Source organism: Echinops telfairi, unplaced genomic scaffold (genome assembly GCF_000313985.2).
Source record: "Echinops telfairi isolate 266 unplaced genomic scaffold, ASM31398v2 ScPeMD7_7469;HRSCAF=8507_1, whole genome shotgun sequence".
NCBI classification, from domain to species: domain Eukaryota; kingdom Metazoa; phylum Chordata; class Mammalia; order Afrosoricida; family Tenrecidae; genus Echinops; species Echinops telfairi.
The window spans coordinates 31,184,896-31,210,823 of NW_022111373.1; the positions used below are offsets into that span (position 1 = coordinate 31,184,896).

Here is a 25,928-nt window from a genome sequence, read left to right on the forward strand (position 1 = left end):
TGAGAATGATGAGGGCAATGAATGTACAAATGTGCTTTACACAAGTGATGTATGTATGGATTGTGATAAGAGTTGTATGAGCCCCAAATAAAATGATTTTTTTTTTAAAAAACAAGCCTATAAGACCCCAGACGCTATTCTTTCCAATAGCCAGCCACCATCTAGTTTCTCCCCCATACTTTGCTGTAACACCTTTATCTTCTGTGTTTCCTTCCTGAGGGTGCATATCGAGCAGGGAGGCCAAAGTTTATTAATGATTGGTTACCAGAGACAGGTGAGAAAATTAGGAATCAACCCTTAGGGAACACTGAGTTTCTGTTAAGAGTGATGGAAAAATTTGGGAACAGATACAGGTAATGGTTGACCAATAGTGAGAAATTCCATAAAATTGTACATTGGATAATTGTTGAACTAGCAGATGTTCTGTTCACTACATATCTTTACCACAATAAAAATAATAATAATAATAATAGTAGCACTTGCCTTAGCACTTAGTTGTTGTTGGGATCAGTGGGGGTGTGTGTGGAGTGCATAGACCAGTATCTGGCACTCAGCGCTCAGAACACACTAGGTTTCACCACTGCCCACTGGCCAGCCTGGGAAGGTCCCTGATACTTGGGAGCAGAGGAGACTTTTCTGGGTTTTCTGCCAGACTTTGCCCTATGGCATGCTTTAAGGGTGCTGTGTGCACCCATGAGGAAGTGAACCAGGTGCTGTGTGCCTCGGGTGCTTGGCTGCAAGGCCGATGCCGGTTCCAGGGTGCTCTCTCAGTGGGGGTTCCAAGTGTAACAGAATGTGTTTGTCCTTCTCAGGAGGGTGCTGATGCTCCCTCCCCGGCCCTGTCCCTGGCGGAGCTCAGGACGGCGTGCAACGAGAGCGAGCTGGCTGCAGAGTTCACCAACGCCATCCGCAGGTAAGCAAGCACGCACGGACTGACGGCCTCACCACCTGGGCCAGGAGTTTGTTCTAAGACCGCAGCTTGTCTGACCTTCTGTTGGCTGCTTCTGTCGGCTGCTCTTCCTGGGTCAGGACCCCCTGCCAGGGAATGAGGAGGTGGTGACAGGTGCTGCCCTTGCCCTGACGTGGGGCCAGCATGGAAAAACTGTTTATGCCTGGCATTTGGAAAGGGGAGGGAGAGGGGCAAGTATGAGGCTGCCGTTTCATCAGCCAACAAGAAACACTGCTCTTCCGTGTTCTGTTGTGCTGCTCCGTGGCAGGAACCTCCAGGCCCCTGTTAACCGGGGTCGACGGAGGTGGGCATTTGAACCTGAGTGAGAATGCTTTCTTTCGGCACCTGGACCATTTTTTATCAAAGGGCCTCCGGTACTTATTCAGCTCTGGGAAACCGGTCTCCTTTTTAGTCAGCGTTTCTTCCCAAGGAGCAAAAGGTGTCGCTTCATCTGCTCTGGCTTCCAGGCCATCCCTCCCGGCTGGTCCTGTGCTCTAGCACAGAGTCTCCCACGGGGCGCCCCTGTCTCTAATCAGCGCAGGGACCATGCACAAAGAGCAGGTGAAGGGAGTGGTTTCTGAGTTGAGGAAAGAATTCCTGCACGACATTTGGGAATTTCATTGAAGAAATGGAGGTAGATTTGTATTTCATGTTTTAGAATGTTTTATTGAAATTAGTTTTCATCATTTTAAAAATCCAATATGGCCAAGGTACGGTCACTTCAACATGAATCAAATTTTTTTTTAGCGAGTTATTTTGCCTTCTTATGTTAAATCTTTACATTCAGGCTATAGTTTTACACTTAGAGCACTTGCCAATGAGGGTCTCACGTCGGAGAAGCCACAGGTGGCTGCCGTGTCAGGCAGTGCCCTGTGAAAGCGGATTCTTAGCAATTCCAGCTCGGTAACTTCTCCTTTACCCGTTTCCACTGTGGGGTTTGGCCGGTTGTGTGTTTGGGTGAACGAATCTATTCTAAAATCTCCTTTTGTCTGCTCTGTTAACTCTTGCTTCCTCACATGCAATGTCTCTGAGTTGGAGTTCATAGCTCACTCACTTTTTTGGTGCTGGCTTTCCTTCAATATTGGTTGTTGTCTGTGTTGGACCTTACGGTTGAAATGCCCTGGTGGTGCGTTTTTGAGTGCCCACAACAAGAACTGCTCCCTTGGGTTTTCTGGGGCTAATTTCTCAGAACTTGATGGCTAGGCCTTTAATTGAGGTCCCGCTGGTGGACTAGAACCTCGAACCTTTGGATTCACAGTGAAGTGTGTTCATTGTTTGCACCTTCCAGGTACTCCCTGTACAGCACACCACTCAGATAACGTAGCCAGGCCTTGGGAGGTGTTGTCAGTGGAACCGTGGTAGAAGTTCATCTTCTGGGCTTGTGGCCAAGGGTGACCATCCTGGCTGCCCTGTGTCTGGCTCCTCCCGTCCCTGGTAACCACCACCTGTGTGGTTGAGTTGTTTAGTGTAGTGGCGGTTTTGTTTCTGTCTTGTGTTAGGACTTTCTTCTTCCGGAAGGATCTGCCTCTTATTTTTATGACTGCTCAGAGTTTCTGGTTGTAGTTTCTTGCTAACTTGCTGGGGGAGAGTATCTTTTCCGTCCTTTCTGGGAATTGGGGGTGGCAGAGGACAACGACGGTACGCACACAGACTGCTGTGGATTTGCCAGTACTGCATCCCTGCTGACGGAGGTCTTAGAGGACTCACTGTCCTGCTGATAGAGGCCTGTCCCCTATGCCTCTTCTTGCCTCCAAGTGGTGATCGAGCTTCTAACGAGGCGTGACATCATAATTGCTTAACTTGGGGTGAGGGAGAGAGGCAAGCAGTTCAGGAAGATCCCCTCAACAAACCCTAACGGCTTGACTGAGACTCATGGGCTGAGAATCCACTCCCTGGGTCCCGCCAGGAGCCACGTGGATATGGTGTCTGTAATCCAAGCCGCCACGTTTTTCAAGTTTTCCAAACCTCTTGGGTATAAGTAAGAAGCAGGTTCTGCTGACTGAACAGAAAGCAAATTCATTTGGTCTGTCAGTCCCCATGGCTTCCCAATACCCAGCCTCTAAGTCGGTCAGCGTGGATTTCTAATCAAGGCACAGATATATAGAGCTAAGGAAGAACCCGCAGGGCTAAAGGGAAAAGGGAAATAACATAATTATACTGTAAATCTAGCTTAGAAACCAGAATGATTATTTCATGGGGGACTACAATATGAACACCAGAGGGTTGAGATCTGGAGGTATTTTTATATTTAAAAATTAAGTGGAAACTAACTTCTTTTCTGAAGGTATTCCATCACTGCTTGGCTACTGGCTGAGACCAGTTTGGGGAATCTCACTCGCATTTTCTGAAACGTTTCTCCTTGAAGAGGCGTGTACAGGCATCAGTGGTGGGCGCGTGACCCGGGAGCCGGTATAGGTGAGGGCGTGGGGAAGAGGCTGAGGAACAGGAGGACCAGCCACGGCCAACTCCTCCAAGCGTCCTAACCCGGCAGTGGATCTGACTCGCAGCCGCCTGCAGGGCCTCCGAGGCCATGGCCCTTCGCAGAAGCAGACTGCCTCGCCTTTCTCCTGCGAGTGGCGGGTGGGCATGAACCACTGACCTTCCGCTAGCGGTCCTTTTTATCAAGTGCCAACTCTACTTTTGTTATTACAAAAGAATTGTTCATTTATTACTGCAAAAGAAGAAGTCTTTCCCAGTCTCCTCTCCCTCTGGAACAAAGCAGGGCTCCGTGGGGGCACACGTTTGCTTCTGGCCCTGCTTTGTTCCGACCACGTCCACGAACATTTCCCGCTCTTATGTTGCCATCACGAAAGCCCGTTGGGATAGCCAGGGTTCTGTGTATCACAGACCCTTCTCGGCTCGGACTCCTGGCTGGCCCTTCTGGGTCCTCGGAAAAGTAAAACCCAACAAGTTTGCCACCAGAAAAGTGAAATATAAAATTGCAATTAAGTCAAATGAATGTGTCAGAAGCGGCCCCTCTGGCTCGCGTGAGGCTGCCAGGAGCAAGGCACTGCTCGCGTGTGATCCAGCCGGGGGCTGGCACAGCCAGGCGGAGTGATTGCCCAAGTTCACGCAGCAAGCCAGAGGGGCAACCTTGTACCTCCACACTCGCTGCGGGACCTCCCTGCAGCCCACATGTGCAGTGTACCTCCACACTCGCTGCGGGACCTCCCTGCAGCCCACATGTGCATGCGGCGGATGAGCCAAGCCCCCCCACAGGGGCTTCACAGCTGAAGCAGGGCAGCTGCAGAGCACGGAGAGGTCTGGGCCCGGCTCCAGCTGACAGACCCTGCGGGATCGCCAGCCTCCCTGCTCCTCCTGCAGCTGCAGTCTGCCAGTCACTGCCCCCGGGGGCTCTGTGTATTCCACCGTGCCTGCCTGTGTGCCCAGCGGTTCTGTAAAATGCTAAATCGAGGCAGTAAATTAGCTGCCGTGCCCAGGACGGGATGGATGTGCCGACTCCCCCTTTCGTCTTTGAAAGGCCAGTGTGAGGGCTGCACAGGACAGCCCTGTAGCTCGGGTTCCGGTGTGAGCAGAGGAACCCAGGGGTGGGGTGGGGAAGGTGGCTGTGACCCTACGTGGAGGTGGCACTGCCGAGGGAGGAAGAGGCACGCACCGGGGGCTACGTCCCGAGCTCAGAGAGAGGGTATGTAGGAGCACCCCTGGCCCGTCTGCCACTGCTGAGTGGATGGCTCATGATGAGCCCCATCCAAAGGCACCCTCCTTCCAATGTGCCCACGTGGGACTCCTGCATCGCCTGCTGGGGCCCCTTCTCACGAGGACGGGCACTTCTTTCCTTCCGCCCCTTGGACCTTTTAGCCATGCAAGTTTTCAAACAGTAGATGCAAACCCCTCTAGCGCTGGCGATCATTCAAGGTGAATTTGGCTTGCACCCAAGAGCAGAAGAGCTTTTTGCGCTGGGGGTTGCAGCAGGAGCCCCCGACAAGTCTTGAAGGCCTCCACGGCTCCGCCCACCATCGCAGGAGCCCCCGACAAGTCTTGAAGGCCTCCACGGCTCCGCCCACCATCGCAGACACGTTTGCTGAGTAGCCAAGAGCCCCTTCAGCTTCCTCAACTCTTCCTCCACATCTCCCTTCCTGCCTTTAAGGAAAATGTCCCTCTTCCTGGCCAAAGCTAATCTTAACAAAGTGGTCACGTGAGTGGCAGAACCTCACCTCGAAGGAGCTAAGATGGAATTGGTACTTGCTCCCCATTATGTTAATTAGAGGACAGGTGTTCATCTGACTTAGGATGCTGCAGCCAAGGCCCCCCCTAGGACTTGGTCCATGTCCCCAGCCTCTTACTCCCTGATCTCCATCCTTCATGGCAGATGGCCTTTTCTCACAAGAAGCGGGACTGTCACTGAGGGCTGCCTGCAGGGGCTCTGCTCTTTACCGTCTCTCGTTTCCTTCTGTCTCTCCCTTGGTGGACTCTTTAAATCAGGGGGCCAGTTCACTGTCCCTCAGACCATTGGACGGCCGGATTATAGTTTTAAAAACAAACAAACTATGAACAAATTCCTATGCACACTGCACATTTTCTTTTTAAGGGTGGAGACAGACCCAGTCATGGGCATGGCGGCCTGCTGGATCTCCTTGCTTTATTAGTTTCCAGCCGATCGGTTCAGAAAGTTGGAGAGGGTGAGGCCGCCACCGGGAGCTCTGGACGGACTCTCCTGGGGCAGGCTTGCAGGTACAGACTGTGGCACGAGACCTCCCAGGCCCCACCGGGGACTGGTAGGAAGACCGTGGATCAGTGGCTGCTCTCCCACACAGATGGAGACCAGGGACTCGGGTTGTGCCACGGGCCTGCATGCCCCAGCAGGTCACAGATCATCAGTGCCCTGGTGAGCCTGGGAGGATCTGACCAGAGCAGCTCATGTGGTGACCGGGCTGGAGCCCCCCACTGGGACATGGCCTTGTAGTGGTTGCATCTGCTCACACAACTTAGGTGGTCAGCACGGGCCCTGCCTGGTGAGGGCTGGAGCCCCTTTGGGAATTGGGGCTCATAGGGGTGAGACCAGACAGGCAGGGAGGGGCCGCCAGGCTGAGGAGAGAAGCCAAGGGTGTTATGTCCTTCAAGACACAGGCACCCTAAGACCAGAGTCCCAGCCTCGAGCCTCGGAGGCCAAGATGAACCAGCCCTCGGCCCCATCCTGGCACAGGGGGTAGTCGTGTCAGGAAACACCCCCACCCCCACCCCCGCCATCATCCAGCCCTCCCTGCCTGAAGGTCAGTAGGCTGTAGTTCTAAAGGGGGGTGACCAATGCCTGTGGCTGCTTGGGGTTGGGCTGCTGGCTTACTTCCCCTGGGAGGCAGAGTTGCTGCCTTTAGGGATGGACTTCAGGGAGCTGCTGAATATTCAGAAGCGGGACTGCCCCCGCTTGGGGGCCATCATTGAGGAACTGGTGGCCGCATTTACCGCAGGACACCTTAAAGGCATCTGGCTGATTACACTGGGGGCCACGCAACATCATGGATGGTCTCCGTGAAGGCTGGCCACGGCTACGAGTGCTCGTACTTGGAGCGGCTGGAGAACAGCTCGTAGCCGTACTTGGCACACACGCAGACAGCGGGTTCAAAGTGATTCTGGAAAACCTCGCCCGGAGAAGCTGCAGAAAGACATAGTGCCACCAGGTTCCCGTCCCGCTCTCACAGTCCCACAGCTCCGAGTGCACCAACCCCACCGCACAGATCTTATTTTGAAGGGAAAAAAACAAAACGGGCAAAAACACCCGGCGGGGCCAGATAATTATCCTCAGCGGGCCGCATGTGGCCTGCAGGCCATAGTTTGAGGACCCCTGCTTTAAATCATTTCCCCTGCCTGGGTTTGCACTGTGCCCCCCCACACCCACCCACCCCATGTCTCAGCCTTCTGTCCGCACGATTCGAGGTCCTAGAGCAGTCAGGAAGACCGACAATGCTCCTCCCCTGAGGGCACGAGGGAGACCCGGTCAACTAATTGAACCGATGCACAAGCCCGTGAGGACTTGGTTGGATTGGCCAGGAGGAAGCTGGAATTGAAGAAAGAGTGCTATCAAGAGAAAATCTCATCTCAGGTGATTCTAGGCAGGAGAGAAGCAAGGCATAGACCTTGAAGCATCCAGCAGCTTAAGGTGGCACAAAGCCAAGAAAAATGTTTTCAAGCAGAGGGCCCGCCGGGAGAGGTGGCGTGAGTTAGAATAGGAGAGGCCAGAAACCCAGACGACTGACGTGAGAAGTTCATGTATAACGCTCCCCTCACACCAGAACTCGGCGAGGCAGTTGTCTTCATTTATTTTAAAGCACATGACAAGTACTATGTGGTAAAGTTGTCCCAATCTGTCTCAAACAGGAATTCTAAGGTTTCTACATGCCTTTTGAAGTCACCTTCTTCTCCAGAATTTACATTTAAAAAAATCTATTCTTTGAATGACCTAGGACTACAACTTCCATTTCTCCCTTCTCTGCCTCCGGTCAGCAGATCATGGTGTGTCATCTCTCAAAACTCCCATCAGTCCCTCTCCATTTGCATGGCCTTCACCTGAGTTCGGCCTTCAACTAACTTCAGAACTTAGAGTCACATCCTGATGGGACGTCTTTCCTTCAGGCTCCTCATGTTCTTCCACAAAAATTCGTCAAAGCACACTCTGACCATGTGGTTCTACAGAACACCTTACAGTGAAGATTGTGTGGAGGTACCTAACGTAGCCTCCTGGCCCATGTGCCAAGTTTTCCATCAACAGAATCTGTCGTCCAGCCCCTCATCTTTCTCAGTGTCTCCTTCCCACCGGGCTGCTCCTCCTCTCCAATCAAAATGTTCAGCTTCCAGGAACTTCTGTCTGACACCTTCTGCTCTTCTCTGCATCCCTAATGCACTGAGCGGCCCCCAGAGTACTTCACTGTTAGCAATGGCCTAGACAGGAAGACCACAGCAAGCCTCCTCCAAGTTATGATACACATACAAGAGTCAAAAACTCTCTGCCCAGCTCTAAAAATCTTCCCTGACTTTTAGGAATCAACTTTAAGCCCTTAAGGGAATAAGTAAAGCTGGTTGCCCCTGGGTTGAGGCTGTCACGTAATACTGTTCTTGAGCTGTCGGAGTCGGAGGAGGAAATGAAAAGGGGAATGCGTGTAAGAGGAAGCCCCGCCGAGCACACTAGCTGCAGAACCCTCACGATTCCATTAGGACCATTCTTCTTTAAAGTGCCGTTTTCTTGAACTCTTCCTTGCTGATTCCTCATATTTAGCTGATGGATAGTAGCAGTCAAGCAGTGGAAGCTGTGCACAGAATTCCATAAATGCGTATCGGTAAGAAGCATGTTGATGGATACAAAGTGTGCCTGTGTGTTCGTTATCAATGACTGAACTGCTGAGCTCCAGAGGCAGGACCTCAAAGGACACCGGTCAAGACTGACGCTCACCGACGGAGTTGAGGCTGGTGGGGTGCCAGTAATGGAGATTTCTGCTCATCTCTGTCTTTCACCCGGTGTTCCAAAGAGCAGAGAGCTCTTCTTTAAAAAACCCACTCCCGGCCTCCACTCAAGTACTCCCTCAACGCAAGAATACTTTCTTCTATTAAATTGGTATTCTGTGATGCTCACCTTCCTGACACAACAGCTGAAGACAAAGCGGGTGAATAAGCAAATGTGGTGAAGAAAGCTGATGGTGCCCGGCTATCAAAAGATAAGCGTCTGGGGTCTTAAAAGCTTGAAGGTAAACAAGCGGCCATCTAGCTCAGAAGCAACAAAGCCCACATGGAACAACATATCAGCCTGTGTGATCACGAGGTGTCGAACGGATCACTGAAGACAAATGGGTGCATAAGCAAATGTGGTGAAGAAAGCTGATGGTGCCCGGCTATCAAAAAGCATAGCGTCTGGGGTCTTAAAAGCTTGAAGGTAATCAAGCGGCCATCAAGCTCAGAAGCAACAAAGCCCACATGGAACAACATATCAGCCTGTGTGATCACGAGGTGTCGAACGGATCACTGAAGACAAATGGGTGCATAAGCAAATGTGGTCTTCCTCAGGTATCAGGCATCATCAGAACAAAAAATCTTAGTATATAGTGAATGATTGGGGGGGAGTGCAGAGTGGAGACCCAAAGCCCATTAGTAGGCCACTGGAGATCCCCTTGCAGAGGGGTCTTGGAGAGGAGACGAGCCAGTCAGGGTGCAATGTAGCAACGATGAAAAATACAACTTTCCTCTAGTTCCTAAATGTTTCCTCCCCACTCCCACTATCATAACTTGAATTCGACCTTGCAAGTCTGGCTAGACCAGAGAATGTACACTGGTACAGATGGGAACTGGAAACAGGGAATCCAGGGCGGATGATCCCTTCAGGACCAGTGGTGTGAGTGGTGATACTAGGAGGGTAGAGGGAGAGTGGGTTGGAAAGAGAGAACCGATTACAAGGATCTATATGTGACCTCCTCCCTTGGGGACGGACAACAGAAAAGTGGGTGAAGGGAGATGTAGAACAGGGCAAGATATGACAGAATAATAATTTATAAATTATCAAGGGCTCATGAGGGAGGGGGTAGCGGGGAGGGAAGGGAAAAATGAAGACCTAATGCCGGGGGCTTAAGTGGAGAGGAAATGTTTTGAGAATGATGAGGGCAATGAATGTACAAATGTGCTTTACACAATTGATGTGTGTATGGATTGTGATAAGAGTTGTATGAGCCCCTAATAAAGTGATTTAAAAACAAACCACTCCCCTTGCTGCCAAGTCCATTCCAGTCCGTGTGACATCATGTGTAGAGCAGAACCGTGTTCCTCGGGGCTTTCTTGCTGTAATCTTCACAGAAATAGATTGCCAGGCCTCTGTCCCGGGGCACCAGAGTGGCCTTGAACCGCTAGTGTCTTGGTTAGCAGTTGAGGATAAACCATCTGCCCCACCCAGTGACCTGAGCGCGAATGGAGGCAGCATGAAGGAGAGCATTAGGGTCGACTACACCCATTGGCACATGGGCAAGCACATGTCCCAGTCAAGAACCACGCTCTGGGAAAGGCTGGCCAAGACTGTTGCCTTCACCTCATTGCTGCGACGACTGGCAAAATATAGCCACACTTCGCCCCGCCACTAGCAGACCACGATTCTTGGAGCACACTCACTCGCCACAGGTGTGAGCGCTTGACCAGCTAGCTTGTTGACCTTGTGCTCCAGCAGCTGGCCTTTATGAATCACAAGAGACCCGGGTGGGGAAGCCGCTTGTAAGCATGAGCTCCACGGATAGATGCTTGCGTTTGACCGCAGCTCCCTCAGGCCTGCTGGCTAAGTGGGGACGGGTCTCTCCTGTGTCTCAGGTGCCTTGTCTGTATGTTAGAATAATAGTGGGCCTGCCCGCAAAGGCTTGTGGGAATTAGTTTCTCCTGGTAAAGAGATAGCTAGTATCCCCTTACTGTATATTCGGGACAAAGTATTGTTAGAGTGTGGTGACACCAGCAACAGTCTAAGTAGGGTGATGTGACATACTCTTGTAGTTTAAAAGGACTTCCCCAAATTCATGTCTTTCTCCAGTGGGTTTTCATGGCCATATCTTTCCAGAAGCCCATCACCAGGCCCCTCCCTCTTCCATCGCACCAGTGAGTGGGTTTGAACTGCCAGCCTTCAGATCTATTTTTAGATGTTTGAATTCAATTGGAGTTGAAATGGCAGGGATCTTGATTTATATTTTTATTGAAGACAAAGTTATTGAAACAAGTTCTTTAGTAGCAATAAAGTACTATATTGTTAAACAATAAATGGGGTGATGTGATGTAGTAACTGGGGGTTTCCTTGTGTATGTGAATACTGCTAATGACATGTGGAAACTCATGTCATGTTTCTCATAACATGTGGAATGGCGGTGCCGAGGAGGAAATGACGGAGGGCCACACACAGTGTAGTAATTCAGGGTGGGGGTGGTGGGAGAACAGGGGGGGTTAGTTGGGTGGGATGGTGAGGAGGTGATGTGTGAGCTGTGTTGAGAAGCAGCAGAGTGGGGGAAATGCCCGCCAAGCACAGAGAGCCCTGCTGTGTGCTTCCAATGGATAGGACTCCAGTGAGAAGGGTGGGGAGTTAGCAAGGGGTCAGTGCCAGCAGGATTTTATTGGTCAAAGTAAGACTACCGATTTTATTTCAAATGTAAGTGAAATGCCCTGAAAGGCAGACGTACGATTGGATTTGTCTTTTTAAGAAATTTGGGGGAGGGGGGGAAAAATAGGCAAATGATATTGAGGGCTAAAGTAGAGGGCAAATGTTTTGAGATTGATGAGGGCAACAGGTGTACATATGTGCTCGACTCAATGGATGAATGTATGGACTGAAAAGAATTGTACGAGTCCTCAATAAAATAATTTTTAAAAAAAAGAAATTACCCCAGCTGCGCTGTGACAAAACCATTCGGAGGCTATTGTGCTTATCCAAGTGAGAGCTTTGGGCCTGGTCACCTGAAAATGCTCAGCGAGTGCAAATGGCCAGTCGACAAGCCCAGGGGTCTACAGATCTGAGGTGTTGACCCTATTGGTCGTTTTAGGAACGGAAGTGGGAAGGGAGAGAATCGGTGAGTGTGTGAGAGTCACGGAAATGCCGACCTGGGTACTCTCTCGTCTCGACGGCCAAGTGGAAAGTACACTCTTGGAATTTTATTTTAAGGAAAGAGCATCACATGTAAAAGATGACACAGGACATGTAGAGGCAACAGGAACCATAGTCAGTAGAGCACATGCAATGCAGACGCTCCTGCGTCATAAAGCCGGCGTCCAGAAGCTCGTGGCATGGAGTGGACCGGTCGCCTCTGTGAGCAGGTGCTGATGGGTCAAGCGAGATGAGGACAAAGTGACCAGTGTGGTGACCACTGATGACCTTGGCCAGCAGTTTCAGTGGAGACAGACGGGAGGCTGACCGGGGCTGAAGGGTGAAAAAGAGGCAAACTGCATGTGCAGACAATTCTTTCAAGGACTAGCGGCTAATTCAGTGTAATTAGTGATTACGGAGGCATTCCAGGTCTGTGACTACCTGGCTGGGACTCCCCCTGGTTCCGTCTGATTACAGCTCCTGGAAAGGTTCCGGCCCAGCAGCAAGGCCACTTACTACTTCCTTCTAGCCGGGCTCGCCTTGATCACAGAGTGCTGCTGCTTGTCTTTGAAGTTCCGGGAAAATACGGTTTCTTCGGTGATCACTCAAATGCCATCTTTCCGGGCAAGGCCTCCCGTGCTCACCTAGCTCCCTCAGTCTCCCGCCCAGCCTACTACACTTACTGCACGGAGACTCACATTTCAGTGTGTTTTCACGCCCGGTCCCGTTTAAGATTGTTTCAATTTTGTAAAAAGAAAGAGGGAAACGTCCTTCCTGGCCAGTATGGTCAGACTAAAATCCAGAGGACCTTCGGAGTGGAAACAGCCTCGTTTCCAGGGAGCCGTGGGCATGCTGGGGTGGAAAACCTTGGCACGGGAACACACGCGTGCTGCGTCATGACCTGGGTTTCCATGGCACTGCTGGACTCCCCCAGTTGTGTTTTTGTTTTGTTTTGTTTTTAAATTATTTTATTGAGGGCTCGTACAATTCTTATCACAGTCCATACGTACATCCATTGAGTCGAGCACATATGTACACCTGTTGCCCTCATCAATCTCAAAACATTTGCCCTCTACTTTAGCCCTCATTTGCTTATTTTCCCCCTCCCCCTTCCCTCCCCCTCCCAGTTGTGTTTGTATTTCGTGCAGCTGGATTCTGTTTCCGAGTGCCTATGCTAGTGCGAATGGGGATTTACACTTGGAACCCCACGGGAAGCTCTACCCTTTCCTATCGGGCCGCTAGGCCTCAGAATTGACCCCTGGCTGGGAGTGAGTCGTTGAGACTACTGGGACAAGGGCGGATGGAGATCTGGATACAGTCTCGATTCGAGACTGCCTTTATAAATGCGTTGTTGGAGAATGGGCAAGTGGAAAGTACGCTCTTGAATTTTTATTTTCTCTTCTGTGTACAGCCTCGGAAAGTTCTCGTTTTAACCTTATTTGCATAAACCACATAGATTCTTTCTTACCTGAAAGCCAATTAGAGTTAGGACCTCGAAGGAGCGGTGAGCGGTGGAGACCCTATTGGTCATTTTAGGAACGGCTTTGAGGAGCAGGTGTAGGTCATGGCTTTTCTCAGTCGTCCTTTAAGGATCTGATACATGCTGTGGACTTGCGGCAAACAGCTGTGCATGTGAACGTGCCCTGACCTTCCCAGGACAGGGAGCTCATCACCCAGATGAAGAGCCTCAGATGTGCCTGAGGACAAAGACCACCTGGGACACTATCCACTCAATGCCTCCACCCAAACTGATCATCTGAAATGGGCCCAAGAACAGCCCAGTTGAATAGAGGTTTAACCAACCCAAACTCCGCTGCCATCACATGATTGACTCACAGCGACCCTACAGGACCGAGTCCACTGCCCTCCTCGTTTCGGCGGCTGTGACTATGGGGTGGGACGGTCTCATCTGTCTTCCTTGGAGCAGCTGGGGGTTTCCTTTAAATGTTTTCCATGTAGTAAATTTTCCACTTCCAGTGTTTGTTTATACTTAGAGCATATCTCAGTTTGGCTCTACCAGAGCTAGGGGCTAGTGGCTGCTGCCTGAGGCACAGTGGGGAGAGGCCGTGACCTTGCTGGGGGTTAGCATATTGGAGTCGGGTAAGTGGTTTCTTTACTGCAGGTGCCCATCTCCCTGAAATGAAACAGGTAAAATAGTCCAGATTTAGGTTCAAGTCTGAGGTTTGGCCATGTGCCTATATCCTTGAGTAAATCAACCTCGTTCTTTTCTTGGGGTGGGGGGGGGATTGCCATAAATTCTCTTCCACCTCCCTTCCTGAGGCCTGAGACATTCTTGGGCCAGCTCTAAGCTCTCAGCAGAGAGCAGCCACCCCTAACCGGGATGGCAGGTCTGGGACAAGTCCTGTCCTCTGGGGTTCTGACCTCCTTTGGAGCCTGCTAGGTTCAGAAGGTTGCATCCGGTCCCATTAGGCCCTAGATGCCTTTGTGTCACCCTGGGTTTCGGTTCCCTCCCAGTCTTGGAGATGTGGTTATTACAACTGGATGGGGGAGGGAGGAGGTGGTATTGCTCTGGGTAATTTGTGTGTGTGTGTGTGAGAATTTCCTATTGGCTTAATGGATACATGTTCAATTCTTTCCTGTTTTCAACTTTACAATGATACAGAAAAGTCATCAAAACAGCATCAAAATTTTAACCATACCAAACCGGCTGCCTTTTGAGCTGATTCCAGCTCGGGAGTGAGCCAGGTGTGCGGAGCAGAGCTATGCTCGCCCGGCTTCAATCACTAGGCCTTTCTTGCAAAGATGCCTTTGGATGGGTTTGAATCAACCTTTCACTTAGTAGCCAATTGCTCAGCCACTCAGGATTCCTACAGAACAAAGAAGCCTCCCTTTTCTTTTTAGCAGGGTTACCCTCTGGGCTACTAACTGCAAGGTCAGCAGTTCAAACCCTCCTGCCATTCTGCTCCTGTAAAGACATACAGCCTTGGAAACCCACGGGGACAGTTCTACCCTGCCCACTATGGCCCTATGGGTCGGAATAGACTCCGTGGAAGTGAGTCTGAAATCTGTTTCCTCCCGCAGCCACCAAGGTCTGCTCACTAGGCTGAGAAGAGGCTGGGGACTGGGGGGTGGGGTGAGTGAGTTGCTTAGTCCAAGATGCCATTCTCACTTCTGGTGGGAAATGCTGCCCCTCTGGGATCCTGTGGGAACTGCAGCCAGGCGTGAGCTGACTGCAGATCACTGAGAGCAGTGCCTCCACAGCAAGTGGGGGCCACTTTCACTAGAAGCTCTGCCGGTCTGTTCCTCCTGCTTGGCGCTGGGGCTAGACCCAGTAAGGGTGGGAGGATACCGTCAACTGAGTCAGGGAGACCAGGCTGGTTGCTAGGTTCCCCGGCCCCTGCCATCCTCACCCTGGTGTGGATTTCTGCATTGTTTCCTTTCTTGATTAATCAGAGACTGCCTTGCCCCCGTGGTGACTAAGGGCCGGAAGACTAGCTGTTTGAAGGCCCAGGAGAGCCAGGGCCTGCACCACTGCGCCTCCTGGCAGAAACGTTTCTGCTGGCCCAAGCCACCTGCACATGGTCTTCCTAACAAGAGCCTATCTCACAAACCAGCTTAGAAAATCACAAAGTTGCAAACATCCCAAGCAGTGTGAAAGAGTGAAGTACAAAATGAATGTACCCCACACCCCTCCTGTGGGCAGCGTTCACCACCATGGAGATTCCCGCCAGTGGAGTCCGTTTTTAGTGTGAATTTTCAGTTGTATGTGTTCAAATAAGGGGTCCTGGTGGCACAAGCATTGGACTGCTAGGCACAAGGTTGGTGGGTGCAAACCTCCCAGTGGCCCCCACGAGAAAGATGAGGCGGTCTGCTTCCATAAGGCTTTACAGCCTTAGAAACCCTAGGAAGCAGTTCTGCTCTGTCCTGTGGGTCACTCTGAGTCAGAATTAACCCCACAGCAAAGGTCTCTGTCTCTCTACCATGGAGTTGGTTCTGACCCATAGTGACCCTATAGGATAGGGTTAGAACTGCTTGTGGATTTCCAAGACTAACTGTTTATAGGAGTAGAAAAACCTTTCTTTCTCCCTGGGAGCAACTGGTGGTTTCAAACTTAAGACCTTGCCTAACACATAACTACTACACTACCAGGCTCCTGGGCAAAACGCTATACTCCTAAAAATGATCTTTTTCATTTATATCCGTTGCCCCTCTAAACCTCATGAATGTCAGTCACTTTTTACAAACAATTGCAAGGCATTTACATAGTATGTACCCCTTGATTAACATATATACTGGAGTATAAGCCAACCTACCTAATTTTACCACAAAAACTGCATAAAAAATGTGCTGAAAAGTAGCGATACCGGGGAGGGTGGAGGGAAGGTGGGGTGGAAAGGGGGAACCGATTTCAAGGATCTACACATAACCTCCTCCCTTGGGGACGGACAACAGAAAAGTGGGTGAATGGAGATGTCGGACGGTGTAAGACATGACAAAATAATAATTATAAGTTATCAAGGGTTCTGTTGCCCAGAGTGAGAATTATCATATGAGGGTGCAAATTCCTTAAAGGGAAACAAGAATTTTAAAAATGAGGAACGTAGTGTCACTTCCTCTATTACCACCTCTTTGTGTGGCTTGAGCCGGGCAGGCTCAGTGTGGTCTCAAGGATCTTAACTGCGTCTGGGTGGGTCTGGGTGGGCAGCACAAGCGGGCAGATGGCATTCCGGCACCTCTGCGGGGCTCGTGCTTGGGCGTCTTGGGGAAGCGGGGAGACCGGGGTTTGTGGGCAGCCTGCTGAGGGTCCGTATGCCAACAACATACAGTAACTTCCAAAGATTAGCTTGTCTCCCATCTGGAAGAGTAATAACAGAAATTCCTGACTTGTTCCTTTTTGACATGACCACATTTCTAAAGGAACAGGCTCAGGTGGCCTTTGAGAATGAAGTGGGGTAAGGTGTTCCTGCTGAGAGGCCAGTGCCGCTCTTGGTCTTTGAGTAGTTTCTTTTTCATACTTTTGCCTTTGGACTTGGCAAGTTAAACCCACTCCCCACCCCCTCCTCCCCACCATCCAGGGGCCACCCCCACCAGCATCTCAAGTTACTCAGCTTGGGTTGTCTCTCCTTGATGCAGAGAAAAGAAGTTGAAGTCCAGAGTTCAAGAGCTGGTGAGCGCCTTGGAAAGACTCACCAAGAGCAGCGAGATTAGACACCAGCAGTCAGCAGAGTTCGTTAATGACCTGAAACGGGCCAACAGGTAACAGTCTGTATTTGTCGGCTCATTCTGGTACTTGGGTGGATGCTACGTGTAGACAAGCCCCAGGCAGAGAACATGTCCACATCCCTGCACACCAACAGTGTTTCCCCCAGGGCCCCTTCCAGAGCCTGGTCTCTCCTCCAGCAGCATTATCCAGGGGTTCCCCTGTACACGTCCTAAGAAAGCTTGGTCAGATGGGCCCTGTTTGGAAAACATTGCTCACGGTATCCTCTCGTGCTTTATTTCATGTATTGACCTTTCTGAGGAGTCATATGGTAAACAAACAATTTACATTTATTTAAGCTATTGTCTTTCAAACACATTGGCTACTGAATGTTTTACGAGGGGATACCCAAAAAAAAAAAAAACTGGAGTGGAACTTTCATAGTATTTTTTTCCCCCCATAGTAAGCATTTTTCCCACTAGGTGAGCTTAAGCAACCCACTCTGAGTTAGTGCATCCAGTGGTGTCACCTGGGAAAGTTCTCTGGTCACAGTGAATTTTTTCATAAAAGCAGTTTAGCTTGAACCTCATTTTTTGTGATGGCTGATTTACGAGAGCAGTGTATGGCTGTGAAATTTTGTTTCCTGCTCTAGAAAAATGCCTCAGAAACTATTCTGATGTTGAACACAACTTACAAGGACTGCGCTATGGGAAAAACTCAAGTGTATGATGTCTGTCAACTTCCAAATAGATGAAAATATAGACAAAATTCATGCATTTGTGCTTGAAGATTGATGACAGACCATTGAAGAGATGGGAAAGTTATCTGGGACTATCTTGGAATCACTGAATTTTAACAGAAATTTTGAGAATCAGAAGAGTCGCTGCGAAATTTGTGCCTCAGGTTCTGACTGACCAGCTTAAGGAGCATTGAGTGGAAACATGCCGTGCTTTGAAAGAACAGCTCTGAAGTGACCCAGACATTTTTTCCAAGGTCTCATTGGTAACAAGACATGGTGCTATTCTTATGATCCCAAAAGCAAACATCAATCATGCTTGTGGAAGACACCATCATTACCTCACCCCAAAAAAGTCAAGTGAAATTGAAATTTTTTATGTCATTATTTTGAAGTAAAAAAGGACAGAAACACCTGGCAGGCCAGATAAATGTCCTCAGTGGGCCACATGTGGCCCGCGGGCTGTAGTTTGAGGACGTCTGATTTAGAGGTTCTGAAAAGATTGTGTAACAGTGTGAGACAAAAAGACCTGATTTGTGGCAGAAGAGGGACTATTTTTGCCACCACGACAATGCACCTGCTCATGCAGCCATCTCAGTGACCCCTCTGAGCAAAAACCAGCAGGCCTCTCTTGCCCCACACCTGACCTCACACTGTAAGACTTCTTTTTATTTCCACTAATGAAGGACATGAAAGGACAGGGATTTGACCAAATAGATGAGGTGAAGAAAAAAAACAAGAGAGGTGCCGTCAGCCATCCAAATAGATGAGTTTGAAAAATGTTTCCAAGAATGGAATCCCAGATTTGACAAATGTATTAAGTGTAATGGAGAGTAAGGTTGTTTTGTAAAAAAAACATAAATACATAACTTGGGTAGTTGGGGGGTACTCCCTCAGATAAATTGCTTTGGGTGGTAGCCACATGTTCATAATGTTTTGGGGTACCTTGTCATATGAGCAACACTTTGTAAAACACTTTGGGAAGCACTCATCTAAGGCAGCAGTCTCAACCATTTTGGGATCAGGAACCCATTACACTCATAAAAAAACAAAAGTCTCAAAAGAGCATTTTTTGTGTGCATTGTATCTGGTGACCCTTATTATATTAGAAATTAAAATGGCCAAAATAGATATTTATTAATTTACAGATAATAAGTTTCTAAGAAACACAAAAGACTTTTAAAAAAGCAGCTGTCAGAAAAATAAGAGTGGCAGTTTTATTAATCATAAAGCATAACATTTGCCAATTCAACCATTTTTACATGTATAATTGACACTGATTAAATTCTGAATTATTCCACCATCCTTAACATAAATTCAGTGCCCATTAAGTAGTCTCCCCCCCCCCCCATCAAATAAGCTTTGGTTTCTACATACTTTTAGAATGGCACTGTTTTACAAAATTTTATTAATCTTTGCATTTCTCACTTTAATAGAAGACAATGGATTCTCACATCTGCTTCTAAATGTACTGTTTTGTTTGAAGCACTCAGGAAAACCCAGCCTCGCAGATACACGGCTGAAACATAAAGGGCCTCGAAGATCCCCAGATGAACCTTGGAGAAGCCCTCGAGCCACCCGTTTAGCACTGTGAAAGGGGTCCATGGAAGGAACTAGGGGAATCATACGGGAACAGAAAAGGCAGCTGGCCTTCCTCAGCCCTGGACTAACCCTGACATGGGCCTACCCACTCAACCCTCTGCCTCCCCAATGCCACAGTTCATGGGGGGTCTGTTCCCAGTGGCCTAATTAAATGCTTCGAACTACCCCAAACTGAGGGGGAGTCCAAGCAGTGGAAACCTCTGTTCTCATCCTAGATGAGACCACCTAGATGTGAAAGCCTATGGACACCCGGGAACTTAAACTTGACCATCTTGTGGAAGCAACCATGGAACAGTTTATCTGTATTTAAATAAGATTTTTATAATTCAGCTGACTTTTCTGCTTATGTATTCTGGGTTTGGCTAGTTGATTTTAACTCGTGCAAACCCCTTCCTAAGGTGTTAAGTGACAAATCCTGAACAGTTGAGTTGAAGCAATAATGGTTATGACAAATAGATGAGTGGCCATGAGGGCTGAAATACTGGTTCTGTGCTGCCTCTAATCGCCTGATTTTAGGTTTTTCAGGAAGCATTTGAGTGGTTTAATATAATCCTGGTTATCAAATGGGACAGGCTATGTCTTAATGCTCTTCATTCTCATTTCCCCCACTCCCATACAGCAACCTTGTGGCTGCCTATGAGAAAGCAAAGAAGAAGCATCAAAATAAATTGAAGAAGCTGGAATCCCAGATGATGGCCATGGTGGAAAGGCACGAGACCCAAGTGAGGATGCTCAAACAAAGAATAGCTCTCCTAGAGGAGGAGAACTCACGGCCACACACCAATGAAACTTCACTCTAACAGCCTTTCCAGCACCAACGTTATGCCTGCAGAAGCCAAGCTGTAGCAGGCCACCAGGGGAAGGAGGGTCTTTGGGGCAGAGTACCTGTTTGGGAGAATCAGAACAGGGAAGCTGGGCAGGTAGGTCAGCTCAGCCCGAGGCTGGGCAGCCCCGGGGACTCTTGGGTGGACTGTATCCAGACGGGTGGGGTGCTGCTCCTCCCTCCCAGGCCCACAGATGGCATGTACATACATGTTGTGCTCAGCAGTAGTACCCGGCTTCTCCTTTCAGCACTTGCTTCTCGTCTCCTGCCTTTTGTGAGCTCGAGGTTGTTCAGCTGTGAAATTCCAGCCATTTACTTATATGATTTTCCATTTTCTATTTCTCTTTTTGGTAGACAACGGGTTTAGCTTCTGGTTCCCCAAAATTCTCCTCTTTGTTCCTTCAGTGAAAACTGACAGGTTAGCCTCTAGCAGAGCTGCTGGTTGGAGACTGCAACAAGGCTTTGGTTTCCGAGACCCATGTCTCAAACATGGTTCTGTTGTGGTTTCAGGTCACAAGAAGGTAATGTATCGGTCTTATATTAAACTTATATCCTAAAGTTTAAGTAGTACAAGCCTGTGCTGGACCAGTTCTGTACTGAGAGAATGGAGTCTCCCTCTGCCTTTCACACTGGGGGCAAAGGATACAATGGGAACTCGTGACTGACATTCCCTTGCCCAGTGGAGCCAAGAATTAGAGGTGAGAATGTTAATGACAAGTACAGTGGAACTACAAATTTATCAGGAGTTTCCTCGAGAGCAGGGAACCATTTTTAAAGTACTTTTCTCTCTAGTCCAGAGCACGACATAATTGCTGTTTTGTAGGAATCAAAACTCATCCACATGTGGATATATGTCATTCTGAACTTGTCTCCAAGAGCCAGAGGCTGTCCCAAGGCTGCTCGTTTGAAAAGACTGCTACTGACCCCACTGCTCCCTGCAGCATGGAGGGGCAGCCGGTGAGGGGGAGGGGTGGAGGTTGGCTGCCATCGAGTCAGCCACTGTGACAGCCTTACGCAGAGCAGAATGAAACAGTACCCATGCCTCATGCACCCTTGGCTGTCACTGGTAACATTTGAGCCCATTGTCATAGCCCTTGTTTGTGCTGATCCTCCACCAAACCTGATAAGTCTTTTCTAGAATGGTGGCGAAGGCCTCCTTTCACCCTGAAACCAATGAAATTCCAAGCAAAATGCTGACAAGGCTTATATAAGAGAACCCACCCTTATACTTTAGACGAGAGGTTCTGCCATCCTGGACCCCGGGGCCATTACTGATCCTACCTGGCCTTATTTTGAGTTTATACTTCAAGTTAATGTTTTCAAATACGTGGCGAGTGGGTGAAAACTATGTTTCAGGCAAAAAGTGTTGCATTTATAAACAATATAGAATAAAAGATTTTTTAATGGTTTATTCCTTCCCTGGTATTTTTCAAATCCTGTTAATACACAACTCTTGTCAAAGGTGAACCAACCAGCCCTTAGTTATGCATCATTCTGAGGCCTCCCGAGAGTGCAGTTACATAAATGATGGCAGGTGCTGGCCCCAGGATGCTAGACTCTGCCTGAGTTTTTCTCCAGACAGGAGCTGTTCAAGTGAACGTCCCCCTCAAGGGTACGAAGTCGTTTGGGTTCTAACTTGTAGAAGATAACACATCTGGGGTCTTTGTATTTTTAATTGTCTTCCAGTTTTCCCAGTGGTTACACTTTCGGCAATCCCCTTCTCTGTTCAGCCTGTAGCTCCTGATAAAAGGGGCGAGAGAAGGACCCATTTCACGGGTCCCTGGCAGTGCTTTGTCACTGTTCAATTGTGCTCAATTGAAGCAAACAAAGTGGACCGAGGCAACAAAGACTTTTGTTCAGGCAAAAGAGACTTCTTTGCCAGTGGAGGTAATTAACTGTTTAACATTCATTCTCATCTGCTAGTGTGTCAGGTTTTTGAAGGTAATATCCATGCTGCCTGAAACTAGAATGTTAGGTTAATAAAAAATTAAGTGTGAGTTAAACATAATTGTTCCATTCTCCTTTCAGATGCACGTACTTCTTACTATATCTTCTAAGCATGCAGCCGTACTTAACAGGGACCTTAGAAAAGTCTAAATTAAGAGCCTTGACAGGCTGTCGGACTTAGAGCCTATGGGGCTTTCCCTCCTTAACAACACTTAGATAGGGATTGAGGGAAACGTGAAATTCTTTCAAAGGCTCCTGTTTCCCAGCTGTACACAGACTGCCTGTGATTGGCCTAACTCCAGAAGAGCTTCTAGTGTCCAGAACTTACCATGCAATTTTTTTTCAATCCTATCAATTAAATCTGAAGAATCTAGGGTTAATCCTCAGATTTTAAATGAAGTGATGCAATCTCCAAACTGCAGAAATAACAGTCAATGCATTCCCTCCACGAGTTTATTGTTTTCAAATGTGTCAGTGTATGACCCAGCCAGTCTACAAAGAATTGAAAAGGAAAAAACATCCTGTTGAGTAAGTTTACAGCTACAGGAGAGGTAGCAGACAGATCTATAGCTGCAAAGAATCCAGACTGAGGAAACATTTCTGAGAATTATGCACTTGAATGTCCATTAGCTTGCCATAGGGTTGCCACAAGTTTTGTTTGGGGTTGGAGGAAAGGGGGCTGTTAAGTCAATTTTTTTTTCTGCGTAAGTGACAGTGTTGTAGAATAACACTATAAAATGTTCTGGAAAAAATTCACAGCAACTGATTTTCTGTTTAATTAGAAATGCTAGAGTCATCACCTTTTAACGAGGCTTGCTGATCTCGCACGTCCAGAAGGAAGCTGGGAACTGTCTTGTAGAACAGGTATAGCTTTACAGAATGAAAAGGATGCCTTTGCTGCAGTTTGTTTGTTTTTTTGGAGGTTAATCCAAATCCTACCCTAGGTTAATCGAAACTGTGTTTATATAGATCTGATGGTTAACTCTGCATCTATTTCACACACTTCACTAAAAGAGATGCCTTGGCTGCCAAGTGCTTGACTTTAGAATTAGAACCAGAAATACCAATATAATTAATGCTGGCTGCTGGCACCAAACAGAGCACCACTGGGCCAGCAGTGGCTCTTAAACTATAAGCAAGCAGAAAAGGATGCACTTTGAAGAGCAACTCTTCATGCCTATGTGTGCTTACACAGTACAGCGGAAGATGGTTCACAGACCATTACACATCCTTGGTGAGGATTTCTAATAGATAAATTCTTGCCACATTGCATATGAAAGAAAAATCATCATCCCTTTAACAGTACAATCGTTAATCCAGTGTTGGAAGTGTTTGTCTAAGGAGATACATAATGCATTTTCAACGAATACCTGTGCCTGCACCCACATACTCATATTTACATGTACCTGTTGGATAACCATAAGCCTATCGGCAGAGCAAGCTCCTCCAAAATGGCCCTAAACGAGCACTGGTGCTCTGGCTTAGCTGAATAATTTTTGCTCTATCTACTTCTGCACTTTTTCCCAAATCCAACCCATATGGAAGAATGTTCAGTTTGTAGAACTCATAATACCCACGTAACAGTGCTCATGGAAGGGCTGCCAAGTGAAGGAGGGCCCCCGATCTGCTTTTATTTGAATCTAATGCAAAGATGGTAAAACATGTTAGCTTTATTTCGAGCTCTAATCAGTTGTTAGACACTTTGTCAGGGTTTATTTACTTTGCATGAGATTAGATTTCCTATTATTTGAAAATGTGTTTCTTTTATACCACTTGAATTAGAAAAACCAGCTTGAAGTACTGTCAGTTATTAAAGCACATTTGACTAAGTTTTGCATTTGTCAGTATTGTTCTACTGTTTGTTTGTACTGAACTGCTTGTTTTAAGCTGCGACTTAACACTGTACTATATACCTTGTAATTTTTTTAGATTCATTTGTATGGATGGCTTTAAATGTTTCCAGATGGCTTTAGTTTTTAGCTGCTGTAAAATAGCTACTTTGTGTTATTGGATATAGAATTGTTTTTTAAAAATCCATTTATTTATACAGAGACATTTATAATATTTTACAAACATTCTTATATTCTGAATAAATATTTCTAATGCCATGATGTATTAACAGTAAAGCTGTTCTTCTGTACAACATGTAAATATGAAACCTGTGTTGCTTCCCATTACAGCGGGGGTATCCCCAGGCAGCACTAACAGCTAACACATAACTGCTAGGCAGAAAGTTGCGAGCTGGGAAGCCACTCAAGGTACCTTGGCCACTGAAAACCCTATGGAGGCGCCAGCAATTGGGCCACCTCCACAGCAACTAGAAGTAAGATATGAAGTAAAAAAGCCCAACATCCAAAGAAACTTTATTTGGTTTCATTCTTACAACAAGTTAACATAAATGTGAAGTTATCTAAGAATTGTTTAATATCAAGAATTGAAAGTGCAAAAAAATCAGGACTACTAGAAATAGCAAGCAGCTTTGCAACCTGTGTGTTAAAGGAACACTATCACTAAGTTCAAATTTGTACTCTTAAAGTAAGCCATCTTTGGCATTAAGACTATCAATACCTTGGCTACTTTTAGCAAAGAGTTTAGGACTCTAATGGAGAAGAATGCGTATCTTCCCGCTCTGAGAGCAGCTAAGCAGCCTATATGGCACACATTTAAACAGTACTAGAAATTACATAACATCTCAAGGCCACCACTACACTCTTGCTTTAAAGCAACAACCAGTTGTTTGTGAGCATATATAACCTACTGCTATCAGTTCCACTTCTTAACTACCTTACATAAGGTTTTCAAGCAGACTTCTCTTTCTCCCATGGAAGTGGCTGGTGAGTTTGAACTGCTGACCTTGCTGTTAACCGCCCAATTTCTAATCACCCACAGCCATCGGTTCCACCAGAGCTAGAAAGTAATACACTCATTCCATTTTCATTTTAACAACATGCTCTCCTGGTCATCTCTCATAGTCCACAGATGGCTGAGCTAAGACCAAAAGATGACCAACTAGGAACCCAAATAGCAAGTAGTGAATAGCAGAAACCAGGTTAAGGTAGTAACCAAAACTGCTCAAAACAATTTTTTATTAATATGGCACTACAAATAGTCTAAATCTAACATGCTCTTACAGAAAGCCAGTATTTGAACAATCATTTAACAAAATACAAGAGAAAATTTCCAAAACTCAAATTGAATTTTATAAAAGGTTTTTAAGTTTCTAAACTGGGCTTATTTGCATCAGTTTACAATACCTGGAACAACATAGAACTTTACTCATTTTCTCAACGAAGACTATTGTCCTGTGTGCTACCTGCCATCCATATTCTGACCCGGCATCCCTAAAGGACAGAGGAGAGCTGCTCCTGTGGGTAGGTTGACACTAACTGGTTGGAAGGACAATCCAGCAAACATTTCGATCTAGTTCTTACCCTTTAGCACTGAGGGAAAGAGACTATGTTATGGTTCAGCCAGAATGTATTAAAAACCCACAGTCTGTTCTAAAGATGTCTGTTCTTGTAAGTGTAAGGCAAGCTCAAAGGGCATTTTTCCCCCACTCATGAGTCCCCCTAAATTCTTGACACACACACAAAAGCAGCACCCAGAACTTCCTTACAAGAGACAAGTCACTTGAAGGTTTACTTATAGTCGTTCCCTAAGCGTTACAATGCCCTAGAAGATAAAAGTAACAAAACATTGCTTTTATTTATCAAATCATTTCATATAAAATGACTAATGAGGTTTATATAAAGTCCAGTTTTCTTAATTGAATCTATGTAGTAGAACCATTGTATCAACTTTTTCTACCAATTTTTGTAGGTCTCCCTCAAAATCACTTATCATGGCTCTTGTATCTTCCATGAACATTACCTATTCTCCACAGTATATGTAAAAGTCTTATCAAGGTATTAAGAGAAATTGGTATTTTTTCCTTTCAAACTAAATTTTATGCTTTTATTTAGACTAGGCAAAAGATAATCTTTAAAGTTTGAATTGTACATAAATCTCAGATGAGTCAATATTTAACAAAGATGATTTCTACAAGATAATTACTAAAGTGTAGTTTTACACAAACATCAAAAATATAGACACACACAAAAATGTAGGAAAACAGCTCGCTTTTGTTACTGAGGAAAAAATTGCTAATAACTCATAAAAATGGAAGTC

General features: G+C 47.3%; 1 protein-coding gene across 1 annotated transcript in view; it reads left to right on the plus strand.

Moving 5' to 3' along the window:
- The window catches only part of MCC (MCC regulator of WNT signaling pathway), a 332,143-nt gene extending 308,553 nt beyond the window's left edge, over positions 1-23,590 (plus strand). The window contains exons 14-16 of the mRNA XM_013005658.2: positions 813-913; positions 16,587-16,709; positions 19,611-23,590. Of these exons, the coding sequence (XP_012861112.1) occupies positions 813-913; positions 16,587-16,709; positions 19,611-19,791 (405 nt within the window). The 3' untranslated portion in view covers positions 19,792-23,590. The remainder of the gene's footprint in view (positions 1-812; positions 914-16,586; positions 16,710-19,610) is intronic.
- The last annotated feature ends 2,338 nt before the right edge of the window (positions 23,591-25,928 follow it).